Source organism: Photinus pyralis, unplaced genomic scaffold (assembly GCF_008802855.1).
Source record: "Photinus pyralis isolate 1611_PpyrPB1 unplaced genomic scaffold, Ppyr1.3 Ppyr1.4_LG3a, whole genome shotgun sequence".
Classification (NCBI taxonomy): Eukaryota; Metazoa; Arthropoda; class Insecta; order Coleoptera; family Lampyridae; genus Photinus; species Photinus pyralis.
In genome coordinates, this window is record NW_022170509.1 from 19,922,579 (window position 1) to 19,939,485 (window position 16,907).

Genomic DNA, 16,907 nt, shown 5'->3' on the forward strand with positions numbered 1-16,907 from the left:
TAAAGCTACGCTACACTTTGGAACTAACTATAACGCTTGCGATATTGTTAAAGTATGCAACTAACTCGTCTGCTGATAAGTCATATTTATAGACCATATTAGTATTTAAAGATTCATACGAAGCATTGGAATTTTGAATGAACTGTGATAATCTGTGAATTGTGATATTAGTATGTATGTAAATGTTGCTTAGTTTTTGTTTGTCTTGTTCGTCTACATCTTTGTAAAAGCTCTTCATGATATAAAGCAATAAATAGGGAGATAGGCAAATGGCCTCAGCAGCCGAAGTCTTAGTTGAGGTTTTAGTCGGTATTCCCAGCAAGTGGGAGAGCCCCACACTACTCTGGAACTTCCTTCTAGAGTGTGCATAAGGAGCATTTCCCCACCTATACAAAAAAATAACAAAAACTATCATAACTGGTATCACACTGTTTATTACTCGAATCAATACATCTAGTTCGGTCTTTTACCTCATCTGCAGTTTGAGGCAATGCTATCTTTTAATTCAAAGCAATGGCACCTTTTCGCTTCATTCAAGGCAATTCGATGGGTATTGATGACATCAATTTCGAGATGATTTTTCTCTGAAATTTTCTTATGAAATGTGTGGTTTTGTTTATATCAGTGGAAAATTTGTAGTTTTGACTACCCAGGAGTATAATTTGTTTAGGGGGGGGGGGGGGCATTTGAAATATTAAAAAAATATTACATTTTGCGAAGGTCAATCAAAAGTTTTATTTTTTCTATACCTAAAAAAATTATGTCATTGGGGAAGAGGTCTTAACCTGTGCTTCAGTCCAAATATGAGCCGCCTGTGCGATTTAGTATCTTTCAAAAAAAAATTCAAATAACTGTCAAATTTTGCCCAAAAAAGGGAATAACAGCGAAATCGTTAAAGTTAGGGGTATAACATGTTGCATAAAAATAAGTACTCTCCAAATCAAAAATAAAATATGGGGTGTTCCATTTAAAAAAAATGCAAGTTTGATACGCCACTGGAATACAGCACGCCCCTCGTGATCAAAAATATTTTAGAAACATGCTGGCGGTAATTGTGTACAATTTTGCTCTAAGACTTTTTTCGTAAAATTTTTGGTAAATGACTGATGATTCGAGGGATCTTAGGTGCTACACCCTGTATACAATAAGAAAGATAAAAGCAAAATACATGAAGTGCTAAATCACTTGATCCTAGTCAACAAAGGATTTGTATACCCTGCACTGAAATCTGATATACATACATCGACAATGTAAATTAAATTCATGATCAATTAACTTATACGACGGCTGACTCTTGGTATCATCCATTCATCCATTGCTGTGCAGGTGTATCATGAGTCTTTAGAGATAACGGTTGCATTGGGTGTATTTCTGAAATCTGCAGGAACTTCCTTAAGATTTCATGTCTTCCGAATTCGTAATGGTTTTCTTTGTTCCATTTAAAAGCACTCCTTTTATCTTCCCATTACTCGTCCAATGTTTGGTTTTATCCAATTGAAGAAGGTATAATCGAGTTGTGGTTAAGTTCTGATCTCACTTACCTGATATCGCGTTTATTTGCATAAACTTCCTGCTGTAACTTGTGAATATGACTATGATTAAGCGTGGTCCATTGTTGTCTGTTCTCTCATCGCTGTGGCAACGATCTATCCAACTTTTTTCAATATCTAAATGAAGGAACTTTTTGACAACGTCAATTATTAATTCGGTGGTGTCTTCCTTTTGGTTCAATATATGAGATTCTTCAATTCCGAAAAAACGTAAATTATTACGGAGGATGTATTGCTCCAATTCATCCACACGGTGCGTTAAGGAATGCGATATTGGCGGTATCTTCGGCGACTTTCGCTTCCACATCTTAAGCCAATTTCAGGGCTCTTGCCATTTTTCCTGGATAGTTTGTTACAATTGGTTAAATCTTTGTTGGTTAAATGTTTGTTTTCTAAACACAAAAATTATAATGCGCTTTATATGTTATAGATTTATAGATTTATTAATAAAAGGTTGTTTATTGTTATAGGAAGAACAAGAGCGGGGTCTGACCATAGTCCATATTGGGAGCAGCCTTTCAGTCAACCATATTTTGACAACTCCACCAGGCGAGAAGTAACCACGACTGTTGGCCAAACTGCTCATTTACATTGTCGGGTTCGCAATTTAGGCGATAGAGCTGTAAGTATACTGCTAAAAATATTAAATGAGAAAATAAGCATAACAGGAAGCTTTTTTATTTTTTGTACTTGTACTCACCACCCAGAATGACTTCAAAAATGATCTAGTAATAATATAAGGCAAACAAATTGTCTTTAGTAGATAACAAAAAATAAATAAACTAAATGGAATAGTACGACCTACTAGGTAAAAACAAATTGGATTTAAAATTAACGGGACTCAAATTTATTATAAATCCAAAAATTAAGTGTATGAGAAGTCATATATGAGTAAGATATCCTATGCTTAGAAGTCTATGTTTAGGTATATTATATTTAAAATTTCTATTGACTATTGACACTGCCTTGATCGTACGATTTACTATCAATTTGGTTAAATATCTTGGACAGTCGTTCATTGTCAGCTTCCGTAGAACAGTTGACCTAATTTTAACTAACAGTGCCCATAAGTATCCTAGCTGGTTTAATATAAACATTATTAAGAAAATCAAACAGAAAAATAAGTTTTGCCTACGAGACCAATCGGAACACTTCATTGAAGCCAGAAAAGAACTTAAAACAATGATCCTCATTGCTCATAAGAGGTACATTAATCGAAGTGAAATGGATCTGCGGAAGAATTCCAATAAATTCTGGAACTACATCAAGTCGTTGAGGGAGAAGAGAATAGTCAACTACCTGAAGTTTTGCTATGCTGCGTCGCGCTAGGCACCACCCGCTATAAACAAGAAGTGGCCATACAGGAAATTAAAGCGAGGGAAAACATATCCTATATTGAAGCAAAGAAGGTAGTCAGGCCAACTACAATTGGAAATATGTCTTATAGCAAGACTGTATTATCTGTAAGGAATGTAATAGAAGTCAAAGAATTAGCAAAAGAACTTCTACCATGTTTGGTAGACACATTAAAAGCTGTATTTGTTACTAAAAAAGACAAACAAAGGACACAATACAAATTTGAACATGAAAAAGAGCAAACGAATTAATTATACAAATTCTTTAAATTCCATGTTATTAATACCTGTCTTCTTGTCCCTGCTTTGACCGTTTTATATCCATATATATAATATACAAATGGAGCCCAGAAGTGAAAAAATTGAATTGTAATGGTTTGATTCATCATTACGGACAATCTTAAGCGCCTACTTGTGATAATGACCCACTTTGTGTAGCGATATATAAAACTCACCCTAAGCCACTGAAACCCTATTCATTGAGAGGCTATAAACTCCTAAGGAGAGATCTTGCCGGTGGCCAAAGGGCACATGGATTAGTCGCTATACTTGTGTTCCCTGTATTTCCCTGACCAACAATGGGACTTCCTAAACCGTTTTTGTTACTGGGATATTTCAATAGTCCTCATACTTTGTGGGGATCTACTCATCGAGACATAGAAGGAGAAGAGATAGTTACCATTCTCAATGATGAGGCCCTACTGATACCAAATGATGGTTCGCCAACACATCTTGTGGCACAGACAGGTAATTTCTCCGCTATACGCTATACACCATTGCTACCCCACAACTGAAATTTCCCAGCAATATATACAAATGGATGTAAAACGATAACAGATACTGGGAGCGCCATCCATACATACGGAAAAACATATTTTTTATTTACGGTCGAACTTTAAGGAATCTGGCAAGCGTTATTGATGTGCTCTCACGGCGATGGACACAAATATATTATATGTTCGGATTCATTGAGTGCCATCAAACGAATTTCAAACATAAAGCATAAAAAAGATCCACTGATTAACAACATAAGAACCATACAACACAAATTACAAGAAAGGCACATTAGAATAGTTTTCATCTGGATACCAGGACACGTTGGAATCGCTGGTAACGTGGTAGTCGACAAAGCAGCACAGGAAGCGTCGAGAGATACTTACCTTAATGACATCTCCGTAAGACCAGACGACGAAAAAAAAAACAACTTACAACAGATTCACCCATTAAAATTACACGTCTTAGCACAAGTAAACGACACAAAACGCCTTCCACTCTGAAACAAACCATATTATCACAAGTGACACATATTCGTATTCAACCCAAACGCAAAAACCTAAACATCACTGACTCACAACATGTGTCATGTATTTTTAAATTCCTATAACGACGTGTTTTGGTACACTATTAAATACTTTAATACGTAAGTATGAAGGGGAGTTTTCGAGTCGTGTAAGATGATATTTAGGAAGTCCTTAATTGACCACCGAGCCTTGGGGAGTAGTACATCTGAAGATTTTGTAAGATGATAGTATAGTGTGATTGCTTTCACTAGAGAGCGATGCGGTCAATAAAATAAAAATAATTATGAATTACAATTTACAAGTTTACAACATTAACGTTATGATCTTATTTCCCTCGTTAGAAACATAATTGGTTTGATCTCGTCCTATAATTTGTGCAGCTCTTTCTCGATATTGACAACCCCCTAAAATTAAATAAACAGATAGTATTAATTGCCTTAGTATCCGCAAATCACGCAGTTGCTTTATGCCACTTGATATACGTCATTTGCAAAGTTTTGTAACGACAAACTCAAAACGGATATTGGATTTTGTTGACAAGAAAACTTGATGGAAATTTTATTTAGCACCCCCCTCAATCCGTGCAAATGCTGACATGTATTAATACAAATGGTGTATTTTATGATCCAAAATCTTCTTAGTCTCTTGCATAAAGTTTTATCAACAGCTTCTTTGCATAGCCAGGTGCTTACGTAGTATAAGCAGGTAAAATATGTATTAATTAAAAATATGTAGTGGGCAATTACATATTCACCTTTAAATAATGTTAACCACAGTATGGTTCTAAATTGCCAGCTTTCTATTTAATACTGTTAAGATTGAAGGTTGTAACGTACTCTAATTTATTGAAAATATATTTATCAGATAGTTTCTAACAACTTTACTTGAACCATTGAATTTGATAGTAGAGAACGGAATTTGCTACAAAAAAAGTCTGCGAGAGCATAATGTCTATGTTTACCCGTTTTTTTAATAATAGCCATGTTAATGAGTGGATTTATTTCCGTCAGTGCCGGATTAACCTTGTCAGGGGCTCTAGGCAATGCAACTCTCTGGGCCCCCTTTCCTTCACTTCACCCATTTCTTACTTTTTAAAATACATTTTTTCTGTCACAATGCCGGTGTTTATTAAAAGCTCTCACGGTCAAGCTGTTTGATATAATAGGTATGAAATTTAAAACACTTCCATTTGAAATTATTTCACATATTTTGTTGACACATGGTTTTTAAGTCTTGAACTTTTTAAACGGCAAGCATTTTTTCTTCTCTTTCTTACTACCTTATTCATTGTATGGTGTAATTTAGAGAATGCAGAAAAATTAGAAAAACCTCGTCATATGCTTGGCTGACTACTCAGTTTAAATTAACAGAACGTCAATTTCAAATCTTCAAATAAAATTTTATTTTGATGGGTGCATGAGGACTTTGTCGACGCGGAGCCCATAGGCAGTTGCCTACTCTGTCTAATGGTTAATCCGGACTAATATCCGTGCCGATGTCTGTAATACATTTGCAGTTGAGTTATAATTACAATTAGTAAAAGGTTGTGATCAAATGGCATGTCTTGTAAGTAAGTATGGACGTTGGTACCTCTTAAAATTTATTGATTGCAAAAATCTTTGGGAGTCTAGTATGCACTTTTGAATTATTTGCAATCATTTCAGTATATTCAAGCTTGCAATTTCAGAGCGTTACAAATGCAGCAAAAGATGTATTCACTATTATACGAGATAAAATTGTATGTAAATTGGACCTATTTTTCACGTATTGATTTTAGACAGATAATAATAAAGAGTGGAACAAAATGTCGACGCATTAGTAAGGTGTTAATGCATACAAAAATAAAGAGACCAATAAGTAATAAAAATGCTTATTGCCGAAATTCAAACTAAAACTCTCTTCTGTTTAATAGACACTCAAAAGTAACGGCATCATTCGATCGATTTAATTTTGTTTTCACCTCCATGTTCCCAAAAATCCGCACCGTAAAATGTAAACCGCCAGTTTATCTACAACCGAAACCGCATATAATGTATATTATAATTTATAGTAGACGCCTAGACGGCTTCCTTTAACGTCGTTTAAAGTTATGCTCAAACGATTACCAAATTGAACGGTAGATTGTATGAAACATTTTAGAAACGATAATCTGATGATCGTTTCTAAATTATAAGGATATACCCCTGTTCCAATTCCAGTCACGCCTTACTGCAAAGGGATATTTTATATCATCAGAAGTATTGCACCTTAATGAAAATAGTAAGCGCATAAAATTGTCAAACATTATGTTAAACCCAATTCCCAAATGGTGGGGGAACGCGGATTACTGGTTATTACGATTCAATTAATTGCGGTAGATGAGCAGAGGGTCAGTTTGGTGCAATAAATATATTTTCGCTTACCTAAACTTTAGATCTCACCGTTGAACGGTAACACAAAAAAGACATAGGTTGTTTAAATTGATTGTATTTTGGGTTTAATCGCAATGTTTCGGTATTAATTTTTTTTTCTTTTCATATTCTTTAACACCTTTTTTTCGAATAATGGAATCACAACACAGAACGCTTAAAAATCGAGAAAATATGTTTCTTTTTCGTATTTATGTGAAAAGACCTTTATTGTAGCAACGGGAAATATTCAAATTCTTTTATATTTGTTCATTGTGGTGTTCATCTTTCTTGCGGTTTCCGTTGTTTGGATTATAAAAAGTAATTCTAAATTATTGATTGTGTGCGCAGTAATAATTGCAAACTATAGATGTATCGGGAAAAAATCGAGTGCTTTTGTTACATTGGGAATAACGTTAATGTGTCTGAGAGTGTAACATTATTGAATTTCATCTGCAACTGTCAGACCAAGTGTATGTTTTCAGGTGTCCTGGATTCGTAAACGAGACCTTCACATCCTTACCGTGGGGATTCTTACATATACCAACGATCAGCGATTTCAGTCCCTTCATACCGATGGATCAGATGAATGGACTCTAAAAGTGACATCTCCCCAAACCCGCGACTCTGGAATATACGAATGTCAGGTCAGCACCGAACCAAAAATTAGCCAAGCGTACAAACTAAACGTTGTTGGTAAGTAAAATTTCATATGCTTGCCGTGTATTTAATACCTACGTAACAATATTGTGTTACTCCGAATCACGGTATGCGTTTAACACAATAAATAATCGGTCGGAACTCTGTCACTGGTACAGCACGATCGATACTAAATTGCAATTTTTCGACTTTACTCGAGTTGAATGTAATTTACACCCACATTAGCAAAATATAGGTACTCTAAACTAAATCCATAGTGATGATCCCAAACTTTTTAATTCTTTACTTATATACATATTATACAGGCTGTTTAACGCAAACTGTTACCTAAAAGTATACAGGCTTTTATTGATGAATTAAATCTGAAAATGTTTACACCAGCACAGTTTTTCATAATCTGTCGAAAAAAAAATTATCATGATCGTTTCACTTCTGGTTTTACCGGATGTCCATAGTAGCGTTCTTATTTTAAATAGAACATCCTGTATTTGGTTGCAATTTCGATATCTACATGCGAATCTACGTGGTTAGATACCAAATTTCCCTATACCTAGCGTCAGAGGTTTTCAAGTTACTACTACAACTTCCATTGCAACTTGACGGAGCGCCTGCTCGTTCTACACATGAAGCTTATATGTGACGAACAGTTTACTTCACACCAGGTCCTCCTCGTGAAAAACTGGAAGTTAGGGAGATTTTGATGAAATGGATGACGTAGAAATTCGAGAGGCGACTACCAACTGGGTTCATCGGATATATATTTAAAAAAACGGTGGCCACGTATTGCACAGAGCCTATCCATCGTGTTGTATGTGTAATGTTCAAAACATTAGAGACAAGCTGACATTTGGCAATGTACTTTGCTTTAAGAGTCTAAACAGTAAACACCCTCTGAAACCCCAGCGTCGATGCGTTGAGTCCGTCACCAGAAAATCACCACCTAAGTGGGATAAAATCTACCTTTAACCCCTTAGGTTGTCTACGACATAATGAATTCAATAATGTCTGCCCTTCGGAGTGAACCCCAGTAACTCTAAGCAACCACCCCCACTCCAATCATGTGCGTCTCGACTTTTCCGGCACCTCATTCTCCGTTTAGTTCGTACTTGCAGTTAGTGTTGCTGTGAAGAGTCAATATTTTCCAAACTCTGGCTCCGGTTTAGCAGCAGATGGGGACCCGTAGAAGAACGCTTGTGAAAAGACGAGGATTGTATATGTACCTACCGGGGCCGTATAATTAACAACTTTAGGGACGGGGCTACATGATCTGGGGTCGGCTACAGCTGGGTGCCATCCTCGAGTTACTGTTTACTAACGTGGTGATTTTTCAATTTCTTCTTTTTCTTCTTCTATAGTTTGGGTCCGATTGTTTTCAAATTGGTGTCGTTGGACAGATCCTGTAAACTCCTGCGTGGCGGAATTTTTTTTTTTTTCGCAGAAGCGAAATAAGCCATCTTTTGCAAGGCGCACGTCGTCGGGGAGTAGTCTTCGGCCACCCAAAAGTTGCCTTGCCCTGTGAATTTTGTCACGCGGTTCGAAGTATCCTAAATCCAAATCGGGGTCTCTTTTTCTCGTATCGCAAATAGCATAAAACTTAATCACCTTCTACACATCACCGAAACATTTTCACGTGACATACAAATGGACTTTGGAATCGATAAATGTAAAACACAACACATCACAGCTGAAAAAAGGCAACTTTTAGATTATGAGCTCGAACAGCGTAATTTTATAAAAAATTCTGTGAAAGAGTATTGTGTTTTTTAACTGTGCTAGGATGTGTACCTTTATCAAGTGGGCCTGTCTTTGTAGTGCATGTTGCGTTATTTGTATTTATTGTGTTTGTTTGTTCGGTAAGTTGTATTTGTGTGATTGTTTGGGTTAGAGGTGGAGATACTACAGTATGTTGTGTACCGTGTTGTGAGCGAGTACTGTTGTTGTATACGTTGTGGTCGGTGGATCATGTGTGTATGTAGAATCATGTGTTATGTTGCGTGTGTTAATGACCTGGTCTTGTACTGCTAACATGAAACCCTCAGTCTCCCAGAAGATATCACATTCAGACAACCAAGTGTGCGTTGCTATAGAACACAATCCTGGCCAACCTTCTGTGGAAATGGTCCATGTAAAGGCTTTTGGTTCCATGTCGGTATGTTATTTGTAATGTATGTAAGTTTGGATGTGGGTGGGAGTATATTAGTTTCGTGTAGGTTAAGTGGTGTGTAAGATTTGTCTGCATATGTTACTGTATTGTGTAGGACTGCAGTATCTGATTTGTTATAAAAGTATTGTCGTAAATTGTGTATCTGTGTTTGGTGCAATAGTTTTATATCTGTAAGTCCTCTACCTCCTCCCGAACGAGGAAGGTAAAGTCGTATAGTAGAAGAGTGAGGGTGATGTATATGGTGGTTTGTTAATAGTGTACGGGTGTTTCTCTGTACTTGTTCTAAATTTGTATTTATCCAACGTATAATCCCAAAAGAGTATGTAAGTAAGTACTGGTGTGGCATAAGTGTTGATAGCTTTAATTGTATTTCTACCGTGTAATTTTGTTTTAAGTATACGGCGTATTCTTTGTAGGTATTGTGTGATAAGTGTTTGTTTTATACTCGTATGTTTAATGTGTGTGTTTTGCTGAAAACCAAGATACTTATAAGTTTCATTCTCGCCCAGGGAATTTATAAAATGACCCTATTCGAGCTCATAATCTAAAAGTTGTCTTTTTCCAGCTGTGATGTGTTGTGTTTTACATTTATCGAGTCCATTTGTATGTCACGTGAAAATGTTTCCGTGATGTGTAGAAGGTGATTAAGTTTTATGCTTTTGGAAGAGTATAATTTAAGATCGTCCATGTAAAACAGATATTATTATTATTATCGGTGTTTCTTGGGAGAACTCAGGTCTAGCCTGGTTAACTAATCGCACGGATTAAAATCAAGTAACGATTAGTGTCTGTGTCTGTGTCTGGTGAATTTATGTCGGGTCCTGAAAAAAAAATATTATGATTATTGTTATTAATTTTCTCCGTGTTCGGGGAGTTTGTGTAACGGACTTTACGTCAAGTTTACACAAATGTTCTTTATTGATTCGTATTATGGTATTGCTATTGTGTTTCCTAGAAATTTCCTTGTGGTATTACATGTATCCAGGATTACAGCCTTTTGTAATGGTAAGTAGATGTTTTTGTCGATACTGATACTTTCCAATGATGTAAAGAGATGTTTTGGGATCTCGCCCGTTGCGCCTATTATTACGGGGATTATTTTGAGTGTTTTGGGACCATATTTCTCTCACTTCGTTACTTAGCTCTAAATATTTTTGAATTTTTCCATGGTGTTTTTTTTCTATATTTTCGGCCAGTGGAATGCTTATATCAATGAGGTAAGTAATCTTCAGGTTTATTGTTGGTGAAGACTATGTCCGGTCGGTTATGAGCAATACTTCTATCTGTCAAAATTGTCCGATTCCAGTATAACAAGTGTTCATTGCTTGAGTAGACATTATCCGGTTTGTAAGTGTAGTATGGTTGTTTAACATGTGTTGTATTGATTTTGGTTAGAATTGCTGAGTGAAGAATTTTAGCAACATTATCATGACGTCTGATATATTCTGTTGATGCAAGTACTGGACACCCGCTGATAACATGTTCTATTGTTTCAGGTGCAGTTTGACATAGTCGGCATTTATCATCTGTTATATTAAGATTTTTGATTATTCGTTTGAGGTAGTAGCTAGTTGGAATGACTTTATCTTGAATTGCCATTATAAATCCTTCGGTTTCAGGAAATATATTTCCATGCCTAAGCCAGGCTAAAGATGCCTCCTTATCTATATGTTGTTGTTGGAGCAGATGTGGGTACTTGCCATGTAGTGGCTTTGCAAGCCAGGTAGTGAGTTTATCTGTTGTATGTGTGTGTGTATTTATTCGTGTGCTTGTGATAAGTTTAGTGGTGTAAATGATTTGCCTGACTGGATGATTGTTTTGTTCATTGTCACCTTTAGAGATAAAATATTGTTGCAGGTTGTTGATTTGTATTTTATGTTGTTCTTCCATGTCAAGGGCTCCTCTTCCACCTTCTTTCTTTTTTAGGTGAAAATTTTCTACTGCACTTTTAGGGTGGTGTTTTCGGAATTTAGTGGTTGTCGTTCTAATGAGCCTATTCAGTTCTTGAAGTTCTGATAAGGCATATGTGTTTATGGCTTTAAAGGTATTTATAGCTGAAAGTTCGGATTTTAGAACAAGCTTAAGTCGATGTTTTATCTTTTCTCTGATGTTTTGTTTGACCTGTTTGTGTGTAATTACTGTGTTTTTTGTTCGATTCCTAAGTATGTATAGGTTTCGTTTAAGTGCATTCCTTCCATTTTTCCTTCTATGTTGTTGTCCTCATATCCTTCATTTTCTACCCATTTGCCTTTCTTCATTCCGTTGATTTTACATTTGTTGAGACCAAATTTCATTTCAAAGTCATTGCTGAATTTGAATTTAGTTATTAAGTTTAACAGTGTTTTCAAATCTGATTTATTTTCAGTGTATATTTTGAGGTCATCCATGTAGAATAAATGATTTATTCCATGTGGTAGTGGTTTCAATTGGTAGCCTTTACCTAAAGAATTCAGTTGGCTAGACAGAGGGTTAAGGCTAGGCAAAACCACAAGGCACTTAAGGAATTCCTTTGGAATATACCTCTTTTTATTTGTGTTCGCCCCATATTATTGTTGTTTCTTGAGGGTTGGTGTTCATTTTTAAATTTGTTGTCCATCTTTGCATTATCTGAGACAGGTAGTTTGTTATGACAGGATAGATATTCAACACTTGAGTTAGCCATGAACACTATCAAATGCCTTTTGGTAGTCGATGTAAGCAACATATAAGTTTCTTTTATTTTTTCTACAGTCTTCAGTTATTATTGAATCAATTAATATTTTTCCTGGATCCTTTCTGTTCTCCTTATAGCTTCTTTTACATCTTCTTTACTAATTGTTCTATTATACATGTTTGGTATTGGTATTATTATTATTATTTTTTTGTTTAGAGGCCCTTTTTACTAGTTCTTGTTTCTACTTAAACGTTTTCAGGCTAGGATCGTTTTTCCATGTAAGATGTAAGCGGGGTAAGTGCCACCTTCTATATCTTATCTATATTTTACTAAAATACGCAGAGAGTTTCAGGTACTTCACAGTGTTCCTCATTCCATCAGGATCCGTCAGGCACTTCTCCGTTCTTATTATTATTATTATTAATGACAATTATAACCATAAAAAGATTTGTCTATTATCTAACGCATTTATTTCATGACTTCCTAAGAAAATTATGTATAACGGTCACAATTTTAGAAAATCGAAAATAAAACTGAAAAAACGGAAAGCATAACAAATAGGTATAGGGAATGTAATAATTTATCGATATAATTTTTTTGACATTTGAAAGTGCAAAAAATAAAACACGTTTAATTTGAAAAAAAAAATCAACGTTTGAAGGTTGGAAGTTATTAAAATTGCCTGTAGAAGAGCGATCAAAATCTAAATCATTCTCATATAGCATCAAGTCTGTATTGTATTGTTGATTTTGGAAGACTTTAAAATTCAAATCAACGAAGTCATAGGTACAGGGCACCAAACGACGTAGATTTCAGGTAGATTTCCAAAATTCAATAAAATACAGGGTGTTCTATTTAAAATAATAAGGTTGCTATCCACATCCGATAAAACCGGAAATGATACGATCATGAAAAATTATGTTACTATGGAAGTTTTCAGATTTAAATTATTAGTGGGAGCCTGAATACTTTTAGGTAACGGTTATTGCGTGAAACAGTCTGTGCAGTTCACGTTTTTTGATTAGGCTCTAGAAAAATTGGAAACAATCCATAAGGCTTGCGAATCTCTTCTCCGTTTCGTTGACATCTTAAATTCAAATTAAGTTTAATGAGAGTTTCAAACTTGAACTGCAATAATAGCTGAGGATCTCGCTTTTGTACCACTGTCTATTTAGGGTGGACAATTGTTGATGCTTGTAATATGTAGGGGATATTCCCAGAAGTTTATACAACAACATTCGCATCAATTTAAAACAAAACGCGTGTGCAATTTGCTTACCTAGTGGGCGAACCATATATGAGAGGCATCGCAATTCGCAATCACCAAACGAAATGCATAGGAAATCCTCACGCCAGATTACTTTGATCAAATAATACGTATCTGTATCTCTTTCGAAGACAGTCGTAGAGAAATTTTCGAATTGCGAAAATAACGTAAACTACAACGCCAACCGAAAAGTAGTAAAATGTCAAATTTGTCTGATGCACAGGGCATGGCTAATCCACTAAAATATTCGCAATCCGCAATACTCTCAAAGACAAGTACCTAATAATATTAAAATAGTGAAGGAAGTGGAGCCACTTTTAAACGCAAATATGTTAGACCAAACTCGTTTTTATTATGCATTGAGTTGACAGCAGCTTTGTGAAATTGGGAACGTATATTTTTGCAGTTTTTAAAAAGTTGTTTTGAGGTTGTTTTTACATGCTGACATTTCGTCGAGATCATACTTAGAAACATCCTGGGTTTGGAACGAAACAAAATGCTTGTTTAGTTGTTTAGTCACCTTCTCCATATGTACTATACACGCATCTCTGGTGCAAGATAAAAGATATTTCCGACAGATAAAAAACTAGAATAATGACTTTCCTTGCAACTATTATCGGGCTTCGTTTTGTATATACTTCACTCATAATCGAACATGTACCTCCTTTTGGCACGTTTTTCATAGTGCACAGTACAACCTGTAGTAACCGAAATATTTACAACAAAAGCACCTTCTCTATGGGTGAGATGACTGTTTAAACTTCTCAGAGTGTTCCTCTACATATCACATTCACAGGCAATAAAGCTTCTCGGTCCGTAAAGGACAATGCACTCTGCACCACAAGCATACCTACGAATTCGAAAAATGTCTGGTCAAACAAGCAGATGTAGAAACAAACAAGTCATTTTCAACCGGATGCTTTGTCTTTTTTGGAACGAGCTGTGGTTGCGCCATCACTAAAGAATGACCGTATACATAATAAAATTAAGTACCTATACTATATTCTAGAAAACAAATACAATTTGTCGAGAGCTCTCAAGATGGAGAAAAATGTTGCACTTCTTGTTTGCAAGTTCCATATCATGTTGTGCCCTCGATCATCCATTTTATGAGCATGGTGACTTTCTATATTATGTGGTTACCAAGTTTCCAATTCTTAAAATCATATTTCAAAGTTGACGGTCCTTGAAATTAGAGATCCTAGAATCTAATTTCATCCTTAGACCGATAGATTGTTTGCACGGTCAACAAATTTAATTCTTCTTAATAGTTTCGTTCTACCTACATTAAGTATTAATTATTATGTACATAAATATGTCACCTTCAAAGTGTAATTTAGTTAACGATTCCAGTATCAAAGGCGAAGATAATGGGTAACGCTGAGTTATACATCAAAAGTGGAAGCGACATTAATCTTACGTGTATTGTACTGCAAACGCCGGATCCCCCGAGCTTTATTTTCTGGTACCGTGGAGGAAATGTCATTAACTACTCGCAAAGAGGTGGAATAAATGTGGTGACGGAAAAACAAACTCGCACCAGCCGCCTTCTCATATCAAAAGCTTTACCTACGGACAGTGGAAATTATACTTGCTCGCCCTCCAGTAGTGACGCCGCAAGTGTGTTTGTTCACGTCTTGAATGGAGAACAACCAGCTGCAATGCAGCATGGAAATAATAGTAATACCGCCATTTGTTGGACCATAGATACATTAGTATTACTATTATTACAGTGTTTCGTACTTGAAAGGTGAATTGTGGGTTTTATCGTTTATGTGATTCAATAATATCAACGACAAATGCCCGTAGTCGAAGAGGCATTTTATTGTAAATATCATTGAATATGACCAGTTAGTTATTGTACGTAAAATATATCATCTGGTTTTTGTTAAACTTAAATGTAGATTTTATACATGTATAGAAACCATTAGTTGTTGTTACAATTAGTCTGACCATAATAGATTCACTCAATATTGTGTAACTATCTATTTTGAATACCCATAACATAATATAGTGCAATTACTTTACCTGTGAAATAATTGAATATAGGTACTCATCATAATAAAACAGCATTCCCAGATGAAAATTGCCAGAAAAAGAAAAAATAGTAACCCAAATAGGTAGTTACCTAATCGGCGAAGGAGATGCGTAATTCACACGCATCGCACAGCAACCATTCTCGTCCATTTTGAAACTAGTGCATACGTTCTTAATTACAATAAAACCCCTCTTAATGACTTCCTTCATTACATAATAGTACTACAGGTTACACGCCTGTTAAATTGCGTTCGACAGTAAACATGTTATACACGGCAAATGGTGTAATATACAACACCAAATCACTTGCCACCTCTTTTCCTCCATTAATACACTATCTCCACACCCTCGAGATGTAAAACTTTAAATATAGTAACCGACAACGTATTTATGTATGTAACTTATTGGTATCCAGAGCATTAACGTGATGTAAGTAACGAATTATTTTCTTTGTAGTGCCCTTTTAGGTTAATCTCTCCATTTAAAGTGCGGCTAGTTAATAACTGGTGGCAAAGTCTTGGGTTCGTTACACAAAATTATGAACTGAGTTAGGGCGCCACAAAGTTTGAATAAAGTCAGGATGCGGGTGCAGTAATATAAAAATTAACCAGGTGATGCATTAGAATGGTTTCCACATAGTGAAAGGTATAACTTTTCAATTAATAATAAACGTGTAAACAAATATAGAAAACGAGCTCCTGGGTATGGCTATAGCATGTGCAAAACCAAATATTGAACCTGGTGTTAGTTTTGCTTTTATTTAAAGCGTATACGTATGACGTTTCATTTAATTGCTTCCATAAATACGAAAGTTGGGACTGCATATCATGCACAAAACCAAATTTGGAAACTGGCGCTACATTTGCTTTTATTCCAAGTGGCTATGTATCTAATTTCAGATAAATGCCTCCATAAATAAGAAAGTTGGCACTGCACATGCGCAAAAGCAAATTTTGAAACTGTCGTTAAATTTGCTTATATTCCAAGTGGCCGTGTATCAAATTTCATTTAAATACCTTCATAAATAAATAAAGTTTGCAATTCGGCTTATAAATGGTCGAGATGCGAAGAGGGCACTGTAAATGATGATCGATTAGGCTCAACTTTTGGAATTGCGTTTGATATGGCTAAAGCTATGCGCATATTGAATTTTATGCAATTCGGTTCATAACTAACGGAGATGTCAAAAGGGCCTTCTTTATTTTTTGGCCTACATTACCAATTCTAAAAATTCATTCATTAAAAATTCTAAAAATCTAAAAATTTGATACATAATCTACCTGCAAAATTGCATCGTAATCGGTCTATTCGTTTATGAAATATCGTGCTAACGGACGGACGAACGGACAGAATGAGAGACAGACGGACAGACACCGCAAAATTATAAACTCGCTAGGAGCTCGTTAATAATGGTCTGCTGTAAACAGTGGAGACATGATTGTCAAAATCAGATCAGCAGATGGGAATAACTAAAACAATGGGTAACTCGATTTTGAAACGGAGTAAAAGATGACTGATGGGGTCCAAACACAA

The 16,907-nt window shown here is 35.6% G+C and overlaps 1 protein-coding gene across 1 annotated transcript; it reads left to right on the forward strand.

Annotated features, from left to right (window-relative positions):
• Positions 1-1,777: 1,777 nt before the first annotated feature.
• LOC116166254 (hemicentin-1-like) lies at positions 1,778-15,971 on the forward strand. Its single transcript, XM_031481128.1, has 4 exons — positions 1,778-1,933; positions 1,981-2,172; positions 7,079-7,289; positions 14,691-15,971. Exons 1-4 carry the CDS (start codon positions 1,778-1,780, stop codon positions 15,089-15,091), a joined length of 960 nt encoding a protein of 319 aa, XP_031336988.1. The 3' UTR covers positions 15,092-15,971.
• The last annotated feature ends 936 nt before the right edge of the window (positions 15,972-16,907 follow it).